The 22050-nt window shown below is 35.8% G+C and overlaps 2 protein-coding genes across 3 annotated transcripts; one reads left to right on the top strand and one right to left on the bottom strand.

Moving 5' to 3' along the window:
• Nucleotides 1-8710: 8710 nt before the first annotated feature.
• On the top strand, nt 8711-11634 carry LOC133306036 (nudix hydrolase 26, chloroplastic). Its single transcript, XM_061506308.1, has 6 exons — nt 8711-8911; nt 9025-9075; nt 9409-9501; nt 10640-10734; nt 11025-11139; nt 11244-11634. Exons 1-6 carry the CDS (start codon nt 8735-8737, stop codon nt 11307-11309), a joined length of 597 nt encoding a protein of 198 aa, XP_061362292.1. The 5' UTR covers nt 8711-8734; the 3' UTR covers nt 11310-11634.
• A 1681-nt stretch (nt 11635-13315) lies between these two features.
• Nucleotides 13316-16746, bottom strand: LOC133306039 (uncharacterized). 2 transcript variants are annotated; one of them, XM_061506313.1, is made up of 2 exons: nt 15086-16746; nt 13316-13684 (listed from the first exon to the last, which is right to left on the bottom strand). In XM_061506313.1, exon 1 carries the CDS (start codon nt 16660-16662, stop codon nt 15214-15216), a length of 1449 nt encoding a protein of 482 aa, XP_061362297.1. In that variant the 5' UTR covers nt 16663-16746; the 3' UTR covers nt 13316-13684; nt 15086-15213. The 2 variants fall into 2 exon arrangements, with proteins under 2 accessions (XP_061362297.1, XP_061362296.1); XM_061506312.1 differs by having other exon boundaries at nt 15150-16746.
• Nucleotides 16747-22050: the final 5304 nt, after the last annotated feature.

Raw genomic sequence — 22050 nt, 5'->3', positions numbered from 1 at the left:
TGCACTTTTCTTCCGAAAAGCGACTTTCAACATTATTACTCACTTACTATGACTATTAAAGCATCATAATAATTATTAGGGTCAATTATGGAATCATTTCCTATTTTTTCGTAATTTATTAATTAAATCCCTTAATTAACGGTGTGGGTTCTTACAGATCACTATTCTGCTAAGACCTCTTAACTTTTGTCTCCAGACTAGGCTGTAAACAGGACAAGTTAGACCAGACTTTGACTTTGATAACCTAAGCCTATCTAAATATTTAGAGTATATACTGACCTATTAACCTATTAAAGGCTTAATTAATAGGTCTGATTTGACATATTATTAAAAACTAAAAAGCCAAACACGGCCTGAAAGGCCTATTAAGTTGCAAACTAAAGTTTATAGGCACAAATCAAATTGAAATATAAAAGATAAAAAATTTTATTCACAAAGATCACATGAAATAGTATTTTCATTAACACAACATGAAATATTATTCATGAAAATTATATTTATATATATATATATATATATATATATAAGTATATGTACATGTACATGTATATATATGTATATGTACATGTACATATACATATATATACATGTACATATACATATATATAGGAACAGTGACCAAAATGCCACTGTTAACCAAGTTTTTTACTTAAATGTCACGCGAACAGTGTTATTTTCCAATCTGCCACGGGGCAATTTCGCTACTCGGTGTAGCGAACTCGGTTTGCTGACGTGTCACTTTTTTAGTAGACACCAAGTTCGCTACACGGGGTAACCAAGTTCGCTACCCAATGATAATTGTCGAAGATTGCATCCAGTTTGCATGTGAGTTCTTGAAACTTCTTGTTTATATGTTCCTTCAACATCTCGACTTCGGAGTGAGTTTAATCCAGTCGATCATCTATGGAACGTGATCTTGTCTCTGGAGGCATGATTTCAGATGAAAGAACCAATTGATAGGTGATCGTATCACGTGAATGGAGAAACAAGAGAGAAGAAATACAAAGGAGATGAGAAATAAGAATTTTCTTTTTATTTCATATCAAAAGTCCCCTTTCATTACATTCTCCTCACCTTATATATCAATGAGGAAAACTACTCTATTACACAAGCATGTTATTCTTTTCCTAATTAACTAACTGTCTTAGGTGTCTTCCCTTCTTTTGTTACACATCACTACGATCTGAGCGTAGTTTCGTAACTATTTTTCCCTTCCTAACAACAATGATGTCCTCCTGAGCTTCCTTTGATGTTCCTTCGCGTGTCCCTTGTTCCCTTTTTATACCAGGCTCGGCTTAGTTGATCCAAAAATCGATAATGTGGTCATATAATCGATTCAATTTTCATGTTAGATCGGTCAAGTAACAAACCCGGTGCGACTCAGCCAATTTTTGAGAAAATTGGTAACCCGGTCGATTCAATAAGTGACCTACCTGGTTCCAAAAGAAATTATATATCATTTTTATTAAATTCACAAATGGTTTGTTTTCTTTTGAATTATTTGAGTGATTTTTTATTTATTGACTTACATAGGTTAAGTACCTGCAACATTTATATTATTTTGGTTATGCATTATGTAACATAGCTAGAGATATCGTCTACTGAACATGAAGTACAGATATCTCAAGAATTATATGTTTGTTTAAGCCTTCGTTGAATAATAATATATGATTTATTATTTTTCATATTAAAATATTTGAAATTGATATTATTTTTTTACTGGTATTTGAGTATGTTTATATATAAGTTATAGATTTACATATACTTACAGGGTCATACGGTTGAATTAGTGACCCAGTGTCTCGATTGGGTCAATGATCGGGCCGGGTTTGATAACATTGGTTTTAATATATTTATAGTTAATGAAGATAATTTATTTTTAATGAATCCAAAATGACCTAATTTTTTTTAGATTTTGAAAATGTATTTTTGTAATTCTAATTTATTATAGGGTTATATTAGTCTATATCATTATAATTTATTTTTATTTTTTTGGTAAACTATTTTAAATTTTTTAACCTCAAAACGATGCGGTTTTAAGCTCAATGAAAATAACTTTATCTCTAATCACAAGAGAAACATTAAGCCCAAAAACAACACGTGAAATTTTCAACTTCTCTTTTTTTACTTTTTAATTTTAATGGTACATATATTTTTTATAATTTTAATTGTTTATTTTAAAATATATATATATATATATATTTTTGGTAAACTTTAAAATATATTTTTAAATTGTGCTTGAAATACATTTCTTATAATTAAAAATATATATTACTAAACCGAAAATAAAAGGTGGTCTCGGTCTGAAAAAAGCTCAACCTCATGAACGAGGCTTTCTTGGCTAAACTAGCTTGGGATGTCTTTTTTGAGCCTTGGGTCCAAGTGCTCCGGGCAAAGCATGCTCATGGCTGAGATGACACCAATATTTTCAAATAAAAAACAAGGGATTCTAAAACTTGTAAGCAAATTTGCAATGTCTGGAGGAAGCTAAAAGAGCTGTTAGTGTGGGAGATTGGTGATGGTAATTCAACTTTTTTTTGGAAAGACAAATGGGTAAACAATTTAGGGAGACTTCTAGATTAGACTGTGCAACCACTCACGTGGGATAAAGCAAACAAAATAGTGAACTATTATGTGAATGAACAAGGTATTAGGAAGGTGGATGAGCTTAGAAGGTGGTTGCCACATGATGTTATCAACCAAATTAGAAGCTTCCTTCCCCCGAATTGCAATGATGGTGCTGATAGGCTTACTTGGCGCGACTCTGGCTTCCCCAAACTTGAAAAAGGGTTATGAAATATTATTGATTTTTTTATTTGAATCTGTACACATGGGTCTCTATTTATAGAGACTTCTTGACCTAATTTTAACCTAATGGGCTTGGCCCAATATACAAGTAACGGACTAAATAAATACAAATAAATGACTACATAATTACTAATAAATGACTACATAATTACTATTTACAACATTCCCCCTCAAGCCGAGGAATAGATATTTATCATTCTCAGCTTGCTAGCAAGTTCTTGAAATCTATCTGAAGGAAGCCCCTTTGTCAATAGATCAGCTAATTGACGCCCAGTGGGAATGTATGGAGTGGTAATCAACCCGTTATCAAGTTTCTCTTTGATGAAATGACGGTCGACCTTAATATGTTTAGTCCGATCATGTTGAACTGGATTATGAGCTATACAAATAGCGGACTTATTATCACATAGCAGCTTCATAGGTCCCTCACATTTTATTTTTAGATCATCAAGTACAATTTTTAGCCACAGTAACTCACAAATGCCTTGAGCCATAGCTCGAAATTCAGCTTCTGCACTTGATCTGGCGACCACATCTTGCTTCTTACTTCTCCATGTCACCAAGTTACCACAAAGAAACATGCAATAACCAGTGGTAGAACGACGGTTAGTCACGGATCCAGCATAATCAGCATCTGTGTAGACTTCTAAAGATATCTGCCATCACGTCGGAATAACAACCCTTTACCAGGAGTACCTTTCAGATACTGAAGAATTCTCTCTACTGCCTGCATATGTTTCTCCTTTGGATCGTGCATAAACTGACTGACAACACTAACAGCATAAGCTAAGTCTGGTCTAATATAGGCCAAATATATCAATTTCTCAACTAGCCGTTGATATTGTCCTTTATCAACTGGAGGACTCTCCTCTTCATAGCACATCTTGTGATTCTGCTCAATAGGAGTATTAGAGGGTTTAGACCCGAGCTTTCCTGCTTCTTTGAGAAGATCAAGAACATATTTCCTCTGGCTGATAAAGATTCCTTTGCTCGAATGAGCTACTTCTATCCCTAGGAAATATCTCAGTTTCCCAAGGTCTTTGACTTCAAACTCAGAGGCAAGCCGTGTTTGCAGAATCTGTCTCTCCACAAAATCATCACCTGTGATAATAATATCATCAACATATACAAGGAGCACAGTAAGCTTCCCATTTTGGGAGTGCTTGAAAAAAAGAGTGTGATCTCCTTGTCTTTGTTTATATCCTAAGGTTATCATAACCTTAGTAAACTTTCCAAACCAGGCACAAGGTGACTGCTTCAATCCATACAAGGCCTTTTTTAATTTACAAACTTTATTTTCTCCCTTCACAGAATCAAAACCAGGCGGAATTTCCATGTAGACTTCTTCTTCTAACTCACCATTGAGGAAAGCATTCTTCACATCAAATTGGTTTATATCCCAATTGTAATGGGCAGCAAGGGATAACAAAACTCTCACCGTATTCATCTTTGCAACTGGAGCAAATGTTTCTTCATAATCAATGCCATAGGTTTGAGAGTAACCTTTGGCAACTAATCGAGCTTTGTATCTCTCAAGAGTTCCATCAGAATTATATTTCAGGGCATAAACCCATCTGCACCCTACTGCTTTCTTTCCAGTAGGTCTATCAATAACCTCCCATGTTTTATTTTTCTCCAATGCATTCATCTCCTCTTGCATGGCTTGAGCCCAATTCCCATCTTTCAAGGCTTCATGTACTGATTTTGGGATTGCAATAGAGTCTAGTGCTTAAACAAAGCTTTTGTGTTGCACAGACAGATTAGCAGAGGAAACAAAATGGGAGATAGGGTATTGAGTACAAAATGAACAAGATTTCTTGGGACATGATCTTTTTCCTTTTCTAAGAGCAATGGATAAATCATCAGAATCAGTAGTAATGGGTAAGTCATCAGAAGTATCATGATCAGAAATATGACATTCAGGACTTACCAGTGGTTCAGACGATTGAGGTTGCTGCTGAGACAATGTGGGCTGTGTATCAGTCATAGGAGGATCAGTCACAAGAGGATCAGACATAGACATATTGGGAACAGGAACAAGAGGAAGAGACACTGACCCAGGTGAAGGAGTAGACACTGAAGATTCAAATTCAAAGAAGGAAGGTGATGAGTCTTTTACTGAATTATTCTCCCCCTGAAGATGAGAACCTTGGAAAAAGGACTCAGATTCCTGAAATGTAACATCCATAGAAACAAAAAATTTCCGACTACCAGGGTGATAACACTTGTAGCCCTTCTTATCAGGAGCATATCCAAGGAAGACACATTTAAGAGCCCTAGGATCCAACTTACTGCGATGCTGTTTATGAATATGAACAAAGACAACACAGCTAAACACTCGAGGATGAAGACTTTGCAAAGTTGGAACAGAAGGAAAAAAAGAAGTCATGGAGTGAATAGTACTTACATGATCGAGAACCCGAGTGGGTAGACGGTTGATCAAGAACGCTGCAGTAAGAATGGCATCTCCCCAATAGCATTTGGGTACATGTGTTTGAAACAGTAAGGCACGAGCAACTTCAAGAAGGTGACGATTTTTTCTTTCAGCAACCCCATTTTGTTGAGGGGTGTCTACATAAGTAAGTTCATGAATCATACCTTGATTTCGTATAAATTGGGAAAAACTGTGATTAACATATTCAGTACCATGACCTGTTCTTAGTCTCTTGATTTTTCTACCAAATAGGGTCTCAACCATTTTATAAAATTGAAAGAACAGATGTGGTACCTCAAACTTTTCATGCATTAAGTAAACCCAAGTTACATGAGTGCAATCATCAATAAAAGAAACAAACCATCTATTTCCAGAAGCATGAGGGACTTTAGAAGGACCCCAAACATCAGAATGAATAAGATCAAAAGGTTCAACACTCTTAGTACTACTAGAAGGAAAAGACACACGATGATGCTTAGCAAACTCACAAACATCACAATGAAAAGACTCAACAGGCTTAGATAAAAACAATGACGGAAATAAAGACTTGAGTAAACCAAATGGAGGATGTCCCAAGCGCTTATGATGAAGCCAAATCAAAGAATCAGCAGTTGATTGACCATGAGACATCAAGATGTGATCTGTTACTTTATTTGCGGGAGATTGTGACACCAGATAGTATAACCCACCTTGCTCTTTAGCATTACCAATCGTCTTCCCCGTGGCGAGATCCTGAAAAACACAATGGGTAGAGAAGAAGGTTACAGTACAATTCAGATCTTTTGTAATTTTATGAATAGAAAGAAGATTCGTGGAGAGTTTAGGAACATGAAGAGCATCTTTATGATGTAAGGACTGCTGTAAGTTTATGTCACCAGAACCCGCAACTGATGTATGTGAACCATCAGCTATGGCTATAGTATGAGTTCCAATGGTAGGATGATAAGAAGCAAATGAGTCAGCACAACAAGCCATATGATCAGTAGCACCAGAATCAACAACCCAAGAATGTTTCAAATCATTACATGAAGAAAGGAAAGAATGAGTTTTGGGGCTCATACCAGTCAAAGCCAAAGCACTAGTATCAGATGGCTTACTCAGATAATCAAGGATGGTTCGGAGCCGTTCTAACTCATCTAGACGAAATGCAGGTTGGGTCTCATTAGGTGCAGGAGTTATTCCAAAGGAAGTAAAATGCGCTTGACCACGCATCCTTGCCATCTTTTCTAAGACAGTTTGCTTTCCATGGAGGTGAAAGCATAAATCCTTGATATGACCTGTTCTTTTTCAATAAGAACACCATCGATCATCTCTCTTAGGTTTAGAAGATGCACCATCATAAAACTTTGTAAAGGAACTCCTTTGAGAAGAGGCCATACTGCACAAAAAACAGTCAACGAAAAAGGCTCTAAGAAGCCAAAAAATTCGAAAAAAATACCAAACGATGTCCGATCTGAGAAAACAACACAGATCCAGAAAGAGAACAAGGAGACGAGAAGAATGGTGGTGGTCCGGTCCAGAAACAACGCCGGACGCGCTTCCACGCGCCGGAGAAAGCAGCTGCGCGTGGGCTTCACTCTCGGACAAAGAGGCGGCGCGTGAGAACGCGTGGCAAGGCTTTTCCGGCTGAAATTTTTCCGGTGTGGTCGTCCGGTGAGCGCGCACCTGTCTGTGGGTGGTTGCGGTTGAAAAGTCACCGGAAAGGGTTCTAAACGGTGAAGACAGAACTGGTTGAAGGCGGTCGGAGGTGTTTGGGTCGTTTGTGGCGGAGGAACGTTGTGTAGAATGATAGAACGAAAAAAAAAGAAGGTCAACAGTGGTCCCCTTGGTCCAAAAGGTCTCCGGAAAAAAATTTCCGGTGGCGGCTGATGGCGGCAAGAGGCAAAGAAATTAGGGTTTTGTAAAAAAAAAGACAATAGGCGCGGAAGCAGAGCCCTCAGGATCGAGAGCTCTGATACCAACTTGAAAAAGGGTTATGAAATATTATTGATTTTTTTTATTTGAATCTGTACATAGGGGTCTCTATTTATAAAGACTTCTTGACCTAATGGGTTTGGCCCAATATACAAGTAACAGACTAAATAAATACAAATAAATGACTACATAATTACTATTTACAACACCCAAGCTGCCAGTTAAAGGTCTTTACGCTACTTTCTCAGATCCTTGTAGTATGCAGAGTGAGACTCCTGAGCAGTTGAAAGCTATCCGGAAATGGATGGTCCCTCAAAGAATTAGATTATTTCCATAAAAGGTGGGGCATGATAAGCTGCCAACTAATAGTAGATTAAATAAAATCCATTTGGGTGCTTCAACTTGCCCAGTGTGCAATCAAGGGGATAAAAGTACCTTGCATTTATTAAGAGACTGCTCAACAATCCAAAATATTTGGATCATGTTGTCTCCTCATTTGACTGTTTCATCTTTTTTGTATATGAATTTGCAGGATTGGTTAATGGAAAACTTAAAACAATTATCTATATGTTGTTTCGGCATGCCTTGGGCGCTGATATTTGGTGTTACCTGCTGGAAAGCTTAGACTTAGAGAAACGAACTTCTTCACGCTGCTGCAGGAAGAATAGAAAACATGTACAAGCTGAAGGTAATCACATCGTATGCTAAGGAGGTGTTTTCAACTTGTGAAACAGATACCAAGGGAATTTGTGGCAACACCCCACCAGTGAATATGATTAGGTGGGTGCCTCCTGAGTATAGGTGGATCAAAATTAATACTGATAGGACTTTTAGAGGTAACCCTGATAGAGCTGCATGTGGTGGCCTGATTTGAGGTCCGAACGGTAAGTGGCCTTTCTCTTATAGGATGAGATATTGCAATGCTATTACTGTTGAATTGTGGAGAATTCTGAAAGAGCTGGAGAGAGCTTGAGAAGGTGGATGAAAGAAAATTATTTTAGAAAATGATTCAGCTTATGATACCACTCTACTCATCAAGTCAGGTGATGCATCCTGTGAGTCTCACTTAGTGACTTATATACAAAATTGGTCTATTCGACTGTTGCATACATATAAAGAAGGTAATGCTTGCACGAATTGGTTACTTAATCTTCCGCTCGAGAATTTGGATAAAGAAGACTTTATTTTATTTCAATTTCACCCCGTGAGATTATGTGGTTATATTTCTCTGATTTTAACTCTATTTACTTGGTTAGATATTCTCTGATGTAATTTTATGCTTATTTTCTGTCTGGGGAAAATATTTAATATGCTGCTCCAGGTCCATCTATGATTCAGTGGTCCAAGCCAATAAAACTTAAATATTTTCTGACTTACTTGTGTGGAGGAGAAAGAAATTTTATTTTATTTTTACAAGTGACAGCTCCTCAATAGAAGAAATAAATGTGCTAGAACTACTACAAATGTTCTCGTATATGGGGCATAGCCCCCTTCACAAAAACAATATATATTATTTTAAAATGAAGATGCATATATAAAAAATTGCCTCTAAAAAGGTGGGTGCCCTTCTTACCCGTAATGGCTTTATGCCGATTCGCCTATTCTCCTGGCGCTACATTTCGTTTCCCGAAATACGCTTCCAAATACCTTAAATTCTCTTCGTTGCCACGCAGTTCTTCATTCGCAACGATGGAAGCTCCTCCAGAAGGTTACCGCAGAAACGTTGGTATCTGTCTCATCAATAATGAAAAAAAGGCACAACCTCTCTCTCTCTCTCTCACACACACACACTCTTTTTCTCTGTCTCTGTCTTCACTTTTCACCAAAGCTTAATATTAATAATAATGGAACATTTTCCTCTTTTGCAGATTTTCGCGGCTTCAAGGCTAGACAGACCCGATGCTTGGCAAATGCCCCAGGTCATTCATTCTTTTCATACCTTTCTTCTTTTCCTACTATCCCTATCAATTCAGTGTGTTATATATATAACCTATCTTTCTTTTTTTTCAAATTAAAAAAAAAAAAATTTATGTGATGCATGTAGTTATTGAGCATTTAATGAATCAAACCTTAGGCAAGAGTAACTATAGGCTCACTTCTGTTGTAAATAATGCATTAAAGGTAACTAAATAAACAAAGAAAGTAAAAAAGAAATTTAAAGTGCTTATGATTTTATTTTCGTACAATGTATTATTTTTGAGAAGGAATGATATACTATGAGTCTGTAATCATCTTGTTGTGGCATCTTTTAGGGTGGTATTGATGAAGGTGAGGATCCAAGAAATGCAGCTATCAGGGAATTAAGAGAAGAGACAGGAGTTAGTTCAGCAGAAGTGATTGCAGAGGTGCATATTCTAAATTTCTTTACTTGTTATCTCCATACAATTTTTTTTGCACAATTTACATACTCACTCTATACAGGTTGTCGCAATTTATAAGTACCAAATCATATTTCCGTATTCTAATTAATAACTGGTTGATATAATTATAGTTGTTATACTGTTGCATCCCTCCTCCCTTTTAGGATATCCATATCAGCTTATAACACGATTTTAGTGTTTTGTTCGATAACTATATGCATGTATCCTACCTGGTTTATTATTGTTTGTTTAAGAGTCTGTGGAATGAGTGAAGTGGACAAGGCCTTCTGAAGGTGTTATATGTATGGAAACTGTTATAGATTTGATTGGGGTATGATGCTTGAATCATTAAATAGAATTTTTTTAGTTTGTTTTTCCTATCTAATTAAGAGTATACTTTTTCTTGGCTCTCTTTTTTGTTAAGCTTTGATAGTTTCATGAGAGGTTTAATTATTGTGATGAATTGCAGTTTAATTTGAATAATCGATTTGATGTAATGTCACATATTTCTCTGGAGGACCAAAATGGATAATAGACATTTATGCCAAAAACTTTATTGTTCGGTGGAGGTCTATGAATGATTTATTACTCCAATTGAAATCAAAGATCCTTCCCGAGAAAGGAGTCTGCAGCTCTTTTAGTAAAATGTCCTAATAAAACTATGAAATCTCTGTGCATGATCTTTTTCAAAATTAAATTATTACTATAAGGTTTCAAAATTAGAGGGCGAACCGGAGCAGTGGTAAAACTGTTCCTTGTTGTGACTGAAAAGTCACAGGTTCGAATTCGGGAAACAGTTTCTTTGCAATTATTTGCAAGAGTAAGGCTGCGTATAAGGATTGTCCTTACCCCATACTCGCTAGTCGGGTTTAATTGGGGAATTAAGAGACTATAAGGTTTCATAGCCTTTGAAGTGTGTCAAAGAAAATAACCAGCCTCTTTCCCATGCTGCTAGTTGTTCTACAGCTGCATCTAATCATTGTAGTTTGATCTATCAATGTCAATTGATCCATTCACCAATATTTTTAGTTTTTCATTTTGCACAAAATCCAAAATAAAGAAAATTTCCTTTTATTTTCCTATAGTTATAAATGTTCATCTTGGTGGTTTTTTGTTGTTGTAGGTACCTTATTGGTTAACTTATGACTTCCCACCGAAAATCAGGGAGAAATTAAATATTCAGTGGGGATCTGATTGGAAGGGTCAGGCACAGAAATGGTAAACATTTGGATATTGGAAATGCTCAGTCTGGATGGAATAAAACTCATACGAACAGCGCACAACCAAATTATATAATGTTTGACAACCCAAAACTAATCAGATAACAATTTGTAGCCAACGAAGATTTTTTTACCTGAATGCTTTTGTTTTTTTTCCTTTTCAACTATACTTGTGTGTATAAATTTGTGCGTGCAGGGGGAAAGGGTATTGAAATTGGGAAGGCATGGAAGAAGGGATATTTTCTTTGGCTCTGCTAAATAGTGTTTTTGACACTTTGATATACACAGGTTTCTTTTTAAGTTCACTGGGCAAGATCAAGAAATCAATCTTTTGGGTGATGGTACTGAGAAAGCCGAGTTTGGGGAATGGTCATGGATATCACCAGAACAAATAATTGAGCTTGTGAGTATACGTGATTATGATAACATTTTACATACGTGTCCAGAATCAATTCATATGTGGTGTACCATAGACAACATATGACTTGGTTTATCTTCTCCGTGCAGGCAGTGGATTTCAAGAAGCCTGTCTACAAGGAAGCCCTAGCAGTGTTTGGTCCATATCTCCAATAATCTTATTCCTGTTGAAATTGATGTGGCTTCCAAATGACAGTTGCTTTGGATGATTCTGTAGGTGCTTTAAAAATAATGTGTTACAAGACAGATATTCTCTTTTTCTCCTCTTGGCCATAGTTACAAGCGGAGAGTTCAATTTACTGTATTTCTATGCATCTGACCATTCTTTTTCCATGATGAACATGATACATGATTGTTTCGTATCAGAAAGTGTATGGAAATGAATTTTGTGATGACAAACCTGCGAATCCTATGTACCTTTAGGGACACAATAGAAAAAGATTTTGATCAAAAATAAATTTTACAGGAAGTTCTTATTTTCTGTGTACAGGTTGTCTTGGGAGAAACTTATTTAAGTGGTGCCGAACAATTTTGATATGTTTTCAATTGAAGGGAGCCTGAAATCTAGAATGATTGGTTCGAGTTATTAATATCGTGCTCCATTGCATCGATTAAAGCTAGTTCTGAAATTTGTCACTATGTATTGAGATTTCAGCTTCCCATCTGTCAACGAAATTGCTTGTTGGTAAATTAGTATTGAGAAGGGGTTTGAATTCTTTAAGCATTTTGCAAAATACACTTACGATACAATTTCGCAGCTGTGAGGAAGCAGTAGAAAATTAAAGGAGATAGAAGGACTTGTACAGATTATTTTTATACTGGTTCAATATGTTTGTTATAATCACAAAAAACAGACTTTTCAACGAGTGCTTTTTCAACTCTCTCAAAATGGAATCTATTCCTAACATATATACCGTGGTTCCTTACTTCGACAGGGTACAAATATCTAAATTTTATATTTTTAGATACTTTTTCAGACCTATTGCCGATACTAATACTAAGTAGTAGCCAAAAATTTGTATCTATTTTTCATGATATTATGCATGGATCAGATATATCATGGCGAATTCTTCCAATTTCATTGTGGAAGACACAATGGAATCGAATAAGTGAGATTTCGAGTAAGTAAGTGTTTACATAAAAGTTAGAAATCTTGGACTATAACTATATTTAATTTTAAAATAGTGATTTAGCCTACACCCTTCTATTTTGGCTTATGCACGACTTGGACATTAGGGTTTCAAAAGGTGTAAATGACCTATGAAACTTCAAACTTAGACAATTCTGTACTGATTGTGTTTAAATTTGCGTTACAGTTTACCAGTTATTTAATAGTTTACCCAACGAATGGTCCTTCTTTTGTGAAAGTGTGAAGTTCAATTAAATCATTTGCGTATTTTCAAACTAATTTAAATATGGGCAAAAGTTAAAAGGTGTAAACTGAACTTGCTTTTAAGAGAGGACCACCAAGTGAAAAGAGCAATATCTCACACTAACTGCTTATGTCGTACACTATCAAAATTCATTAACCCCCAGACGATAAACGAGGGAGATTTCCTTGTACAATTTGAAACTTTCTTTTAATCAACAAATCAAATATGCTCCATATTACAATGAAGTCAACTAAACATATTAAAAGGTGTTGCATTAGAAAACGAAGCTCAAGCTCAAAATCTTCTGTATGCTTAAACTGCAAAACTAGACACCCCAATATGAATTGCAGAATAAACTTACTTAAGAAGACATCCAAGCTGCTGCAGATGAATTTTCAAATAAGAATTCGGCATCTCAAGGTGAATATGGAACTGCTTTCAGATGCCAGCTAGACTGTAAGCTGAAAGTAGATCTTAAGTAACAGCAAATCACAAGCTCCAGGCAGAGAACACATTTAAGTACTTACCAAGTAAGGATAAATCTTTGAATACATTTAGAACTTATCAAAAAATAAGGTTTGAGCACTTACAACATGGACTCAGTTCAAAAATGAAGTTAATACAAAGGAAATTTCTGCAATTGTGTATTAAGAAAAATGAAATCTCTGTAACAAATCCTGTTACTGTGTATTAAGTTAACAATAAGCAATTCAAAACACTCTGACTCTATCAGAGAAATGAAAAACAGATTAAAATTTGAGAGCCATCAATGGCAGTCTAGTAGCATAGTTAATTGGTTATGTAGCTGTACTTAATGCACTTCAGTATAGATAAGATTCAATGTACATAATCTGTACACACAATTTGAATAAACCTTCACAGTCTCAAAAAAATTAAATGAGCCACCCATAATCAGCTCATGCTCCAATCATGTAGCTGTCTGTCCGGCTTGAGCATCAGATCTCCATTCTTTACATTTTGTTTCAGGTTTGAGCTTAGCTTTTTGACCAGGAAGCACCAGATCCACCATTATGGCGTGTTACATAGGTATAACTAATGAAGCACAGATACTTTCAAATGGCTATCAAACTGGTATTGGACATTTATTTATATCTGAAGCTCCTTGGACACCATGTTACCCCATCTGATTCTATAAATCTGCATCCCACATTTTTTAAAAATGTGTGTCAATACAAGTGCGGTGTCATAAGAATTAAATAAATAAGTCTTTTTTTTGTGTACATAATGACTAGTGCTTAGGATTTGATAGTCCCGCCTATTTAATGTTTATGAGATAGAAACAAAATTTCGCATGACCATAAAAACATCTATTTTTGAACTCTAGATGCTTTGAAACAACCCTACATATCTATGGACACCAAACATATAATTATGGCTCAACCAGAATCTTGCAAGCTCAGCATACAAGATCCTCAAAACTGCGATCTTTTACTGAGACAGAAACAATGGGTCAAGGACACATCTTAATGTCCCCTACCATAATAACCAGTCACAAAATGACAAAATGATCATATTCAACAATGGCAACATGAAACAGACACATTTGAAAAATGTGATCCCAATAACATCTTGGAGGCTACTGTTCCAAGGAGTTTGCAATTTAATCTATATCAACTGTGATATATTCACAATCACTTGATTCAGATCAAATAATTACAGTCCCATATCCAAAAGCTGCAAACTCAGATTAAGTGCCTGTTTGGATTCTCTTTTTTTTAGCTTCTCTTCTCAGGTAGCCCAAACAGGTTTTTACAAAAGCTTTTATAATAAAAAGAGCTTAGAAAAAAGCTGAAAGCCAAAAACTCCTAAGAGGAGCTTTTTTTTAAGCTCTTATCAGCTTTTCTTGAAATGAGGTTTGAGTTTTTAAGTAACTTTTAAGCTAAATTTTTTATGTAATCACCAAACAACCTTTAGCTTTTTTTTTAGCTTTAGCTTAAAATTAGCTTTTAGCTTAAAAAAGAGAGGATCCAAACATTTACAACATTTCTTATCTCAAAGAAATGTTCCAACATTTAGACTGACAAAACAGAAATTGGGTGCATTACCTGAGAGTTTTTAGAGAAGTAGCCAATAGATGGGTCTTTCAAATTTTCAATTAATATCAATCTTTAAGTCAGGATGAAGACTGGTAATGATTTATCTATGGTTGGCCTGAATGGATGATGATGGGTTGCTGGATAATTGTGTCAACTTTACACAAAACTGTCCAGACAATCACTGATTAGGAAGGTCATATCATAGATCAATGATTGTGGGACAGTGTGTGATTTTTTATTTTATTATTATTTCACTAGCATTGCTCTTCAGTAAACCAGATAATTTGCACAATGAAGGGATTATATTTTTCTTTCAAGTTGATCGAAAGAGGAAGCATAAATAAAGTCCCTTATCTGGTCAAACCCCTTCTAAACAGCAAGATTTTGTTCCACAATGATGGATATTTTTAATGAGAGACAGTTTTGTGTTTTTCCATGAATGCATATGCCTTCTAATAAAAATTCTCAGAAAGAAAAAGAATTAACTAATAAAAGAAATTACTTTCCAGTGGTTAAGTTGTTGGGCCTCAATCAATTCTTGAGAAATCTACAATACGTCCACTTACAAATTACAAAACGAGTTTGGTGCATAACAGCTGTGGAGAAACAGAACCAGAAACTTTTCAGTCCTTATCGCCCTAGTATGTTTTGTATGTGGTCGGCAACAATGTCTGCCACAATCTCAGGTGAGAACCGTCTTATCATGTCCTCCCTTGCCTTTCTGCCTTTGGCTGTAGCCTCAGTAAGATTATCCATCACCTGCCTCATGAGAACCTGAAGTTTATACTCAGAAGGTTCAGCCCACAGATGTCCCTTGAATGGACCTTCCATTACTTCACTCATTCTATCCACAGGTAGTGGATAGCTGTTATCCTCAGTCAAATATTCTGTCTGTCCTGACCAATTTGTAGCAATCACTGGCAATGACATTGACATAGCTTCCACCAGAGGTCTTCCCCATCCTTCTCCTCTGGAAGGAAGAACAAAAGCATCAGCTGCCCTGTAAACTCTTGGCAAGTCACTTTGTGCTATGTGTGTATCAATTACATAAACTGGAGCCCAACCACTAACTGGTTCTCTTATATCAGAATTCTCCACAAAATCCAATATTTTGTTCCCAAAATCCCTGTCAGTATGATATGGATTTGTTAATAAGTACAAAGCAACCATATCATCCTTTGAGAATTCCTTCAAGTATGACTTTAACAACACATCCCACCCTTTCCTGTACTCCCACTTGAAGATACTTAAAAACACAAAACTCTTCCTCACACCAGAACCTAAAACCAGCTTTGCTATAGAAGCAAGATCCAATGGCTTGTACTTGTCAGGATCAAAGAACATCACATCAATAGGCTGAACGATCTTCACCACCTTGGAAGGATCAACCCCACTTTCTACAAAGGTAGATTTATGAAACTCTGTAGGAACCCAAACATAATCCATTCGATTACAGCGCTCTACATGTTCCTCATTCACTCTATCAGTCTCGAACATAGTCCTGCCAATCACAGACTTGAAATCATGATAAACAGATGGTGGGCATGGAAAGGTTTCGAACAGTGGAGGGTACCAAGCACCGGGTTCACTATGGCAAACTACAATGGTCTCATTCATTCTACACTGTGTTTGGTACAACTCATAGGCCAGGTCCTTCATATCTTGTGGCAAACCCTCCCAAAAATCCATAGATTCTAGATCACCATGGTGCTCAATTGCCAACCTAAAAGTATGCATTTTCCTGTGTCTATGAAGGGCCAAAATATACGACCAACCTTCTGAGCTATACCCACCACCTGAAAGAAAGGGAGCCATCCATAGCACACAATGGGAGGGCATAGAAACTGGTTTTGGGGATGATAAGAGTGACCCGATTGGATCAAATGGGTTTGGTGATGTGAGTGAGTATTTCAAGTAGTGAACTTTATAGTATTTTGTTCTTGTGACACCCAACGAGATTGCTATAAAGAGAACCAATAAGGACACTGCGTAAAATGTAAACTTTCTGAATTTTGATATGAAGGGGTTGGTTGTTGGATTGGGAAGAACATGTTGCTGGTCTGAATCCGAGGAATTCATGACAACATATATGTCTGTAGGGATCACACTATGGATTCTGGAGGGAGAAGATTATAAATGACACGGTATCTAGAGAGAGAATGAGAATGATAAACCCTAATTACCATTGCACTCTTTGCACCAACCAAAGCCATTTTTGTTTTTGCTGACTCATTGGATCCACACTGAAATTATAAATGAAATAAAAAAAATACCCTAGAAAATGATATTTTTCACCGCCGATCAAATGGATAATTGGGTGAGTTATTCCAGATTAAACAATGGCATTGATTCTCAAAAAAAAAAAAAAATAGAATTTTCCCCTCTCTAACTGGGTGATTGGAACATGGAATGTGGGAATTTGTTTGGCCATTTGTGTGTCCTACTTATATGTTTCAAAAGGTTTTTTCACTTATAATTTTTTATCATTGTAACTCTTATTTAATAATTAATTATTAAATTAATTTTGATTATAAATTATTTAAAAAATTTAATCTTGGTTAAAAACATAACACCTCTGTTTGACCATTGAAGCGGTATCCCTTTTTATTTGGATATTTTTTGTAAATTTTATCGCACCCGAATAATGAAGAGGATACCCTAAAATATTTCAAAAATCTAAGAAAATGATCGAATTATTTACCCGGATAAATAAGGACTACTAGGTCGATTCATATGGGAAAAGTTGTTCAGAATCCACTTTCCTTTTCTTCAGAATCATTTTAATTTCTTTCCTTATTTCATTTGCAGCTTTCATTGCCCTATAAAACGTTGTTCCGGGCAAATTGATGGGGAATCCAATCATCCCTTTCAGAAATTCATCAAATTTTGAGGAAAGCCTTGACACAAGGATAGAGTCTTCAATGCTTAAAAATAACCAACAAGCCAATTCAAACGTGTATAGCTGTACTGTGGGATAGACATGCACCTGCACCTTTCCTTCAAATTTGTAAAGTAACAAAAGAATAAAATTATTGATCATGACATTCTTTTTCTTTTCATTTCTAACTAATAACCCTTCTTATGAATCAAAACGAAATAACTGAGTCAATCAACACTGTTTCATAAGCTTGTAAAACAGGTGTCCCTCTTAAGACTAGTTATAATCTAAAAGATCATTCATATGATAATTTCTTTATTTCATATGACCCACTTGTTTCAATAAAATGAAAAGAAACCCACATTTGAGCATCTTACCTTCCCACTGTGTGCTTATATTAGGGTTGGCAAAAACGAGTCAACCTGACGGGTTGGCTCGCAACCCGTCCTAAATGAGTCGGGTTGGGTTGGCCTAAATGAGCTGTCAACCCGATACAACCCGACCCGATACAACCCTAACCCAGACGAGCCAACCCTCGGGTTAAACGGGCCAGCTCGCGGGCTGGGTATTTTTTTTAAATTAAAAAAAATAAAACGTTTGGTTTGAGCTTTTTAACGCTGAAGACCAGAATCCTTTTCCAGCATCAGGGCGCTAAAACGTTTGAGCTTTAACGTTTTAACGCTGAAGACCTGCATATTTTTGGCTTTGACGTGCAGCAGCGCGCTAAAACGTTCTGGATGGACGTTTTAGCGCTCCAGACCAGCATCTTTTGGCTTCTTTCTGTAGCAGGGCGCTAAAACGTTCTGGATGAACGTTTTAGCGCTCAACACTTAGAATTTTTTTTCTTCTTCAGAATCTTCTTCCTTCTCCTAGAGCCAACCCGCGAGCTTTTTTCCGAGCCAACCCGCGAGCTGATTATCGAGCCAACCCTAACCCGGCTCGGGTTGGGCTGGGTTGAGTTTTCTGGCTCGTTTATTTTTTCGAGCCAACCCTAACCCGACCTGATTTTTACGGGTTGAATGCGGGTTGGGCCGGGTCTAGCCGGGTTGGCCCGTTTTGCCAACCCTATGGCGCTGAACAATGTTTATAGAAAGAAGGAAATAAAGATGAATGTTTACCCGGATATTCTCTCCTTAGCTGGGTAAATAATTCAACCATTTTTTTAGATTTTTTGAAATATATCAGGGTATCCCCTTGACTATTCGGGTAGGATAAAATTTTCAAAAAATACCCGTGTAAGGAGGGGATACCCGGGTAGGCTTTATGGTCAACGGTCAAACAGAGCAGATTAATGTTATGTTTTTAAGCAAGGTTAAATTTTTGAAATAGTTTATAATCAAGGTCAATTTGATAATTAATTATTAAATAAGGGCTACAGTGATCAAAAAGGCCTTCTAATTTAGAATTTTAAATTAGGGGTAATCAATTCTCCTGAGAATTGTCCCGTTTCCCGCGGTAGAGCAATATGTGGAGCCCATCACATCTTTGTTAAAAGAAAAAGAAAAAATAATTAAAATTTTTTATGTATATTGACAGGAAAATACTTTTCTTTCTACAAAAGTAGAAAAGTGTTTCCTTTAGGGGGTGTTTGGTATAAGAGATATTTATTTTTACCGAAAAAAAAGATTGTTAGGAATTTGGTAGGAATTTTTTTATCCTGAGTAAGTTACAAAAAAGTGTTTGGTTGGCCAAAATTTTACATGAAAAGTTGGGTTAATTTTACTGATGCTACGTTTGATTGACGGTAAAATATTGATGGAAATGTGAATGAAATAATCAAAATACCCTTAATTTTTTGAATATGCCAAGTGAGTCATCATCAAATGTTGCTTTTTTTTTTTAGAAAAGTGAATCAAATGTTACTTTTTGAAAATCCAAGATCAAGGGGGAAAAAATGACAAAGGTTAAGTGAGATTTTTTTTTGCCTTTGTGTAGTTCAAAAGGAAAATATAAGGTAAAAAAATTTGCTGGCATTTTGTTCATAATACCCATACCAAACATGGTAAATAAATATTCCTCATTCCACTTTCCCATCATTCCATACCAAATACTCATACCAAACACCCCCTTAAATCAAGGGAGTAAATCTTTTTCTGTTGCTGGAATGGGAAAGATTTTTCCCGCTAAGCCATTGTAGGGTGTGCATGACAACCATTATGTTCCCTGACACTGTTTTTGAAAAGAAACAATTCTTTTATATTTCTGTGCGCTTTGGAACAGTTTCTGAGAAAAAAAAATGTTTGATAACATGTTCTTTTTATTATGAGAATGTGAATTGCGTTTGATAACACAACCAATAATATAATAAAAAATAATTCATATTAAGCATCATTTTTTTTTTGGATTATCACTTTCCTTTCCATATGGTGTGGTGGTGGCGGTGATGGTAATGTTGGCGATGGTGGTGGCGGCGGCAGTGGTGGTAGCGTGAAGGTAGTAGTAGTGACGGCAGCGGCTGTGGTGATTGTGGTAGTAATGGTGACAACATGGTGGTGGAGGTGGTAATGGTGGCAGTAATGGTGGTGATGGCAGTGGCTGCGAAGATGGTGGTGATGGCAGTGGCTGCGAAGATGGTGGTGGTGGTGACGACAGTGGTTGCGTGGTGGCGGTGGTGATGGCAGTGGCTGCGGCAGTGATAGTAATGACAGTGGTTGCGGCGATGGTAATGGTGGTTCGTGACGGTGGTGGCATTATGGTGGTGGCAATGGCGTGGTGATAGCAATGGTGGTGGTGACGATGGCAGCAATGGTAATGGTGGTGATGGGTGGAGGTGGTGGTGGTGGTTGTGATGGTGGCGGTGACGTCGTCGTCGTCGTTGTGGTGGTGGTGACGACGGCGGATAGTGGTGGTGGTCGTGTCGAGATGACGGTGGTGATGATGATGATGATAGTGGTAGAGAGTAATTGAGAGAAATAAGTATTTCTCATTTCGTGCCCGAGAACAAAAAAACAGAATTTTTTTGATTCTCTTTTCAATTTTCCAGCACAAAAATTAAATCGGTTCATTCTGGGAATAAAAAAAATAAATCAGAAACGAGTTTTCTATCCATTTATGCTCCCAAAAATAGAAATTAAAAAAAAATTAATTAGGGGAAAGTTGTCATTTTTTTTGTTTGTTTTTCTTTTTTTATTGTGCGGGTCCCACACAACTATGTCTCACTTTTGCTTCTGTATAAGAAATAATTAATACTTAAATTAATGTACAATACAGTATTCAAATTATGTAAACTCTTTTCCTCTTCTATCTAATGCAGATTATGTAAAATACGTTTGAATGATTTAAAAACTGAACATCAAGAAAGAATCCGTACAAATAAGATTCCATTTGGATGGTTTTTTTTCTTCAAAAATAGTTTTTTTTTTTTTTTAAATACTTCTAAAAAAATGTCTGTTGTCCATATTTTTTTAAAAAAAAGGCAAAAATCTATTTTTTTGAAAGTTAAAAATTTTGGATTTTTAAGAAAAACAGAAATAAAAAATCTAATTTTTTTAAATTTAAATAATTTTAACTTTTATAAAAAATATTTTTAAAATAAATAAGACATAAAATTTTTTTTGGGAAAGGTAATGCAAACGGCTCTATAAATAAGTGTGAATAACTCAAATGCACGAAAATTCAATTCAAACTCAACCAATTTACTTTGCTTGGGAGGTACGCCCCTAGGCCGGCAACACAAGTGTCAAACTTTTTGAATAAAATTATGTGTGAATACTCAGATAAAAAGTTGAATAAAGGACCCATGGCTCTTGGGCAGGTACTGAGTGGTGGGAGAGAATTTCGGTTCGAATTCCATCAATATCATCTAGGAAGGGACATAAGTACCGTAATTCTTGGACTCGTACCCGAATTTTGAATTAGTCTCATAGACAACTCAAAGAGTCAAATCCATAAAAATACTGGAGAATTCTAATTCGCTTCAAAAAAATAATTAGTATCAGTTCTAAAAAAAAAGTTGAATAAAGGGGATGCATGTTGCTGTATGGATTGGCTCTCAAATCTCTCTTTGGTCAATCTAGCTCTCTAGGACTTTTGTTTTTTGGTCCCCTCTCCTCTAGCATTTATTTATTTGTATTTAGTTGATGTAGGTGGTTACAATAAAACTCGATTATTTATTCTTTGTTTGTTTGGGGTCAATCCCCATTTAGGATACAAAAAAAAAAAAATGCATTTTTTGAAACATTACAAATAAATAATATAGTACAAGTAATTGAAGATATTACACTTTTTTTTTTTTAATATTTCTCATGTGATACGGGATAAAATTATTTCTTACATTCATAAAAGTATATGAGACTTATTTTTTTTATCTCTTTTCTCTTCATATGGGCTCTACACATCATGTAGTAGATAATTTTTATCTTCTGCAATATGAAAAATATTATTTTTTTAATGTTTTTAGTTGTTTGATAACTAATATACGGATTAAAATTATGTGAGATTTATGATAGTATAAAACAATTTTTTTTTATCAATTTACGATAATTTTTTGAGTAGGCCAAATTTTATGTATTTTAAAATTTATAATTTAAATAAAAAATATATAATTGAATAAAAATACTCACTATACATACATCACATTATATAAAATA

The sequence above is a fragment of the Gastrolobium bilobum genome, unplaced genomic scaffold, assembly GCF_033153095.1.
Source record: "Gastrolobium bilobum isolate Gb01-03AN ecotype WA unplaced genomic scaffold, APGP_CSIRO_Gbil_v1 utg34599, whole genome shotgun sequence".
In the NCBI taxonomy this organism is placed as follows: domain Eukaryota; kingdom Viridiplantae; phylum Streptophyta; class Magnoliopsida; order Fabales; family Fabaceae; genus Gastrolobium; species Gastrolobium bilobum.
This window is presented reverse-complemented; position numbering and strand designations above follow the sequence as displayed.